The 6,986-nt window shown below is 39.8% G+C and overlaps 1 protein-coding gene across 1 annotated transcript in view; it reads left to right on the plus strand.

The window, feature by feature from the left end:
• Nucleotides 1-5,189, plus strand: part of ADTRP (androgen dependent TFPI regulating protein) — a 48,007-nt gene extending 42,818 nt beyond the window's left edge. Inside the window, exon 6 of the mRNA XM_073329454.1 lies at nucleotides 4,330-5,189. Coding sequence (XP_073185555.1) covers nucleotides 4,330-4,373 — 44 coding nt within the window. The 3' untranslated portion in view covers nucleotides 4,374-5,189. The remainder of the gene's footprint in view (nucleotides 1-4,329) is intronic.
• Nucleotides 5,190-6,986: the final 1,797 nt, after the last annotated feature.

Raw genomic sequence — 6,986 nt, forward strand, 5'->3', positions numbered from 1 at the left:
TGACTTTCTCCTTTTTACCATATAATTATGAAATAAATCAATTGGACTATAAAGATTAAACTTACATTTCAGTGTTTAATATATAGAGCATTATAAACAAGTCATGGTCTGTATGCAATTTGAGTTTGTACTGACTTGGCTACTGCTTTTTATGTAGCCTGTTGTAAAACTAGGCAAATCTCTAGATGAGTTGATGTCCTCCCTTGAAGACCTCTGCGTACCCCCAGAGGTATGTGTACCCTTGGTTGAGAATTACTGGACTATAGTACAGCACAGCAATACCATAGTAAAACATACAGGAGATCCACCATAGAAGTAATTATACTGCATCAAGCTACTCAAAGGACCACCTCCCCACAATAAAGTGCGTGTCACAGTATAAATGTATTGTTTTCTTTCAAACTCCAGCCTGTGTCTCCTAACAACTTGGCTGTTCCCCTCACAAGATTTCACCACTGGTAAGAACTGATGTGAAGAGCTGCACAAGGAAAGACATTTTCTGGCCTTCATATGGATGTGTGGGTTCAGATTCCACTCTCACACCATGTTAAGAACTTGTGCAGCGCTGTGCATCAGGGAAACCATTTGCAAAGCAGACCAACAAGTAATTTTATTAGTTCATCAAAACCCAAGAACTAGGCCACATAAACTTGCATGTCATCTACTGGCACCTTATGTATTAACTGACTATTGACATATGTACCAGCAAAGAACACTCTTGTAACACCTACTTATGGTTTGAGCAAGTTCTCACACATTCACAGGCAATGCCCTGCCCAGTTCATAATGAAACACAAACAACGTATGGCCTGTGATTGTGAAAGCTCTGGAACTCCCAAGAAAGTCCGTCAAGCATTGATTATTGTGAATCAGATTCAGGAATTTTTTCATGTCCCCAGTAGTCAGAAGTCAAACTTTGAGATGTAGGCCAGTCACCAAATCTTAGGAAGGATATCCCTTCCCCACAATGTACAACAGAATAATTGGCTGAGGTACATTAAGCAATTTTTTAAATTTTCCTCTGAAGTAGCTGGTATTATTCAGTGCCAAAGGCAGAATATTGATTTAAAGGACCAACAGTCCAATCTGATAGAGAAAATATTGCTCCCAGTCCTGCAAGCTGTAGGATGTGGGAGGGCCTCTGGGCTTTACAGAACCCCACTGGTGGGGGCTCTGCACGGGGACAGGCATCTACCCACCCAGAACAATTTCCAGGATCAAGGCTACTAAGTACAGATTATTTGTGTGATCCTACCTGAGTTCCTGTAACCCAGTTATACTATACCAAACCTTCATGCAGTCTTTATTACAGGCAGAACACCCAGTAATGCCTATAGTTAAGCATGGTAATGAATTTTTGTTCAAAACCATCACTTTCAGATGCTTATAATTTTGTCAAATATCATTTTGGCTGATCTGTGGCAGGGTTATTATCAGTTGGACAGAAAAAGGGAAAGTTTTTTTTTTTTTTTTGAGCAATACTTGTGGGAGATAAAAACACCCTCACGTTGCTAGAAAAAGATTTTTGCAACTTTTTTTGTTTTGTTTTAAAGAGCTTTGAAGCATCAGTGATTAGTGTTTGAAACTTAAAATTTAGTAGAGTCGTAGTCCCTTGCTTGCAACCGTGCCTTCCATTGGTCAAGTGAAAATCAGATTTGAGTTGGAGAAAATTATAAGCGCTTAAAATCCCTTCTTTCTCAACATGCAGGAGTTTCTCTGAAGCTACAGAATCAAAGGCCTTCCAGCATGCCATTGGTAGTGCACATTCATGCCTGTAGAAACTGAGTGGAATTTTTAACTGAAATATGATTTGTGCATGAAAAAAAGAAAGCTACCAATAAATTTTATGATGCCGGAGCTTATGGAACATGATCATAATCTTAACCGTCTTTTGGTGTAGTACTGTTTTTATGGTATGCACTCTAGTTCATAGACAGTTATAAAAAGTTTAGGGACTGCACATTTTATGGGTGCTATGTTTGCATTCTTCAGCCAGACTTCCTTAGTACAATGTGGTGAACTATTAGGAAGCACAGCAACTGTGGCAAGGCATACCTCAGTGCACTTAAAAAGTGGTATTGGAACCTAGGGGTGCAAGTTTGAAGCTTTCTAGTGGCTGCATTTTAGAACTGCTTCTGGAATCGAGAATGCAGTACCTACAATGATAAACTGTAAGGATCTGAACCTCCCTGGAGGGAGGGAAGTGATAAATTTTAGCATTATACAGGGGTGGGCCTCACCAGAAAGTCACATTTTAAATAAACTATAAAACGCCTGTGTTCTCTGAGAAACTAACACGCCAGATCCAAGTTCCACTTTTCTTTATTGCAGTCCAGATTTTCTACGATTCTGCTTTTAGTTTTCAGACTTAAAAAAAAAAGACTCTTCTTTCTAGGAAATACCTTCATTTCTGCTCCCTTTACATTTGAAGTGTAAATGAGCAAGGTATCCTCATTACATTAGTAAAATAATAACTTTATTTATGTCCACAAGCTCCATACGTCTGTGGTAGGGGAAAGGACTCAAGTTTCAGGAATTAAAAGGGTGTTATTAATGTCTCAGCACTCATGAGCCAAACGCCTAGTCTGTCTTTGTCTCCTCTGTCAGCCATTGCTTTGTAACTAGTCTGTGGCTCTCTCTCTAGAGATGCTTCATATTTGTCAGTCAAACCACAAATGACCACTGGGGTTCAAGAATCTGGATCTTCTATTCTTGAAAGACAGACCTGTATCTCTAGAGGATTTTCATCTCCTGTCAGTGTTAAGAGGGCTTATCACCTCTTTCTTTGCCATCCACTAGAGGGCGACATAATCACAAACACTTGAGTGAGCAAGCAAGCATGATTCCATCAGCAGAGGCCAACCATATAAATACACACCAGCCAGCATGTAAAATCATAGAAACACAGAAGTGGAACAGACCTCAAGAAGTCATCAACTCCAGCACCTAGTGCTGAGACTGGGCCAAGTAAACCCATACCATCCCTGACAGGTGACTACCCATGAGAATTGTACATGACCACTATAGTACAAGTACCTCCTGTTTTTCCTATCCATGAGATACCCGTTTGCACTGGTCAGTCTAAGAGGGTTCTTCTGCTAGGATATTGTGCAAGGAATGTTTCTGTATGTCAGGATGCTTCCTGCATGCTGTGCAATCTGGTGTAATTCTACCAGGCAAGCTGAAAAGGGCCAGCAGTGGAACCCAGTTCTGTTGCTGGAGGAAGAGCTTCAGAGCCTCCCCACAAAGGATGTTCTTGGAGGTTAGGGCAGTCGGCCACTAAGGGTCCTCTAAAATGTTCTCAGTAAGCAGGAGGACGATTGTTAATAGTAAAGGATAAAGGGCAGGAAGAGTGGGAAGATGGGTGGGGAGGCTTCTGAAGGTTTGGCCAGTTCAGACCACCATCTTAATGTCTCTCACATCTCTAAAGGGAAAAAAACCCAACCCTTTTCCACATTCACTGTTTTCCCATGAGAGTTAAATTGTATTGTTCTTTGTTTCTGTCCATTTTGCAATACACGTTTAGTGGAACACAATTAATTCTTTCAGGGGCAATAAGTATAAATCTGTCATTAATCTTCCACATGGTATTGGATAGTTTGATTTAATGACATGCCAGGTGAAGTAGCCCTGAGAAAGTGTATACATTTTCTCCTCTTTTCTCACTATAATGTGATGCATTCACTTCATCTCCATCTGCAAAGGTGCAGAGCCTTTAGCCGTACTTTAAGTAGGCTGCAAAAGCTTGCCAAGACCTACATTAATTATTGCTGGATACTGGACATCCAGTGCAACAAGAAGGCAAACAGAGTGATTTGCCAACTGGCTAACAGCAAGTGTCAGGCTGGGACACAGAGAATGGAGGGGAGAGAAGATAATGTCTGGACTCCAAAATCCTTTGTTTTAAAATATTCTTTTATCCAGTTAATACAGGGACAGATCCTTTCCCCACTGAAGTCCATGGTAGAACACCCATTGTTTTCCTTTTTTTAAACCTTTTTTTAAAATTGTTCTTATGACACTCGTTATTTTCAGTGGCACCAGGACTTGGCCCATGGTGCATTTCAAATTCTTCTTCGGTGGCTAATAATCTAACTTGTGCTGGGCACAACCCAGGCAAGTTTGTCTTCTCTCCTATCTTGAAAATAAAAATCGGTCCAAACTGCACAATTCAGCTCTCACCCCTATCCCAATCCCACTCAACTTCAGGGGTGCTGAGACTCCAGGGACTGATTCTGGTTTATCACTATGCTAACATGCTTCACATATAAATGAACTTTTCTATTTGTGCGTTTGATTAGCAATTTGTTCCCCTCTGTTTCTGAACAGGAGATACAATAGTAATACTGGAATACAAGAGGAAGGGCAAATGAAGCTTTCTTTTCAAAGGAGTGCTTCCTCCATGAACTCTGAAGCCATGAAGTAGAGGAAAAGAAATATCACTGTGATAAACTCCTTCTCCAACGTACTCTGTCTTCTGGTGAAGCCATTTGGTCATCACAACCATGGAAACTGGTGGAAAATATTAAATGATATTATTTTACAGGATGCTTATGAAACAAAGCAACTGCTACGAATAAAGAAATGCATGCATCTGTGTACAAGATTTCTCATCCCTTGCACAATGTACATTAGGATATATCTGTGGTAAACTTGTAACTGGCAAATAAATTACCTCATGATCTTGCTGTGGGACTCACACCACATCTTTAAATGCCCTGTGAAAGCAAGCACTCTTTATTCAGTACTTGTTTGGCTCACCCAATGTTTTTCTAGAAGTCCAGATGGAAAAATAAAAAGGAGAGTAATAATTTTAACATTGTCATGACTTCCAAAACTAGAAAGATAATAAATTGGGCTGGTGAAGACTTATTAGGAATGTCTGCTCAGAAATTTCACCATGAAACCACCATTTTCGCAACAGCAAACATTCTGAAATATTAGTATGTTATAACTTTTTCTTCTTAATTTTTAACAAGAACTCAAAACTTTTTCTTTTTTGGTTTCAGGTAATCTTGAAGCAAAAGTAAGCTAAGTAATTATACTGACTGCAGGATTGCTTTGACAAAAAGTATGTTAATTGAAAGCACTGCTTAACATAAAGCTGCCTGCCATAAAATTATATTACATTCACATGTTTACTAACCTTGCTTGATATATTTGATTTCTATTATTAGCCTCAACATTTTGTTAATACCTAGAGTTAATACCTGGAGAGGTGCTTTGCAAATCCAAATAAACAAACAAAAAACAGGTCCTGGAGTGAAAGTGTACTTGAATCGTCAGCATAAATTAAGAATGTCTCTATATTGTTAGTGATGCATTTAGATAATTTTAAATTAGTTGGCAGTACTTCAGTGGGGTAACTGCTACTTCATTGCAATGCCGATAGCTCAGCACTGTAACACATTCCATCCACCAGGGTGTTGTTTGCATCATTTGAGTGCTGCTACTGCTTACCAAAGCATCAAAGAGAAACCTGGATGGATTAGCTGTCTGGGAATAAGACACAAAAACAAAGTGGACATACACATTTTGTTCTTCTCACATGTTATGCACCTGGTAACATTCTGGATTGGGAATTTAACATGCCAGGACTAAATTGCATATCATGTTATCCCTATGAGCCAAGAGGAGATCTGTGCATCCATACTATTTTCAGATTACCTGCACAATTCACTTCAAAGTCTAGTGGGGGGACTGTAGCACCTCTTGCTCTGGTTGAATTAGAGGGAGAGAGTGCAGGAGAACAACAGGGAGATTTAGAAAGGGAAAAGATAATCAATGGAAAAACTAAAGGGAGAGGCAGGCAGAAGATAAAAGGGCAGTTAATTAAGGGAGAAAGAAGAGGAGAAAATTGAGGATAGTTGCTATAGAAAGTAACAAAATAATATATTGCAAGTTCAGTGTCAAAATATTACAGTGAAATAGATACTAATGTGCGATAGAAATATCAGGGGGCTCGCTCAACAAAATACAGGATCCAAGTATTCCTAAAGAGAAGATAACTTGATCTGGTTTCATATGGTGGGCCCCGGTGGTTTTGGTGCACACTTGTTGATGTTTAATAGAATCCAGTAGAGTTAATACTAAATCATTTTACTTTCTCAAACTTTCTCTATTAAAGTGAAGTTCTTCATGAAAAGTGACTCTGTAAAAATGGCACCAGGAGGTTGTATATTCATTGTGTCTCAATGATTTCCATATCATATGGGCTCTGTATTCAAGAAGATGTATTTTCCTCACTGCCAGTCCCTCAAATTCCCTCTGGGCTCTGAGAGTCCAGACTGGTTCTTTCACTCTCATGCATCACTACCAGCCATAGGTTCTTCATGGCAGATCATACCCTCAACTACACCTGTGCAGTCAGGCTCTCTTCAGAGTATTACTTCCATGACCTCAGTGCAAATCTACAGAAGGTGGAGGAGAATTCTATAGGTTGCTTTAAAAATCCTATAGAAAAGATAGCATTCCCTACTCAGTTCTCTATGAGGGAGATATGGGACCTGCACTGCAAGGTTAAATTCAGGACGATAAAAAGTTTGTCCCCATAGCTCAGGGTGATCAGCCCCTGGGCTTGGGTTTGGGTCTCTCTCTGATGCAAACACAGCCAAAGAAGAAGAGAAAAATTACATGATGCAGCAGAGTCAACAGGTATAAACTGACATTGCTCCCTTAATGGCAATAGAGCTATGCTGATTTACACCAAAAGAGGAGCTGGCCTTATGTTTCTTTTGCACAACATCTTAAAACAGCACAGCCAAGATGAAAAGGAGTACATGTGACACCTTAGAGACTAACACATTTTTTTTGAGCATAAGCTTTCATGAGCTACCGCTCACTTCATCGGATACATTCAGTGGAAAATACAGTGTGGAGATTTATATACATAGAGAACATGAAATAATGGGCGTTACCATACACACTGTAACCAGAGTAATCACTTAAGATGAGCTATTACCAGCAGGAGAGCCGGGGGGGGGGGA

Source organism: Lepidochelys kempii, chromosome 2 (assembly GCF_965140265.1).
Source record: "Lepidochelys kempii isolate rLepKem1 chromosome 2, rLepKem1.hap2, whole genome shotgun sequence".
In the NCBI taxonomy this organism is placed as follows: domain Eukaryota; kingdom Metazoa; phylum Chordata; order Testudines; family Cheloniidae; genus Lepidochelys; species Lepidochelys kempii.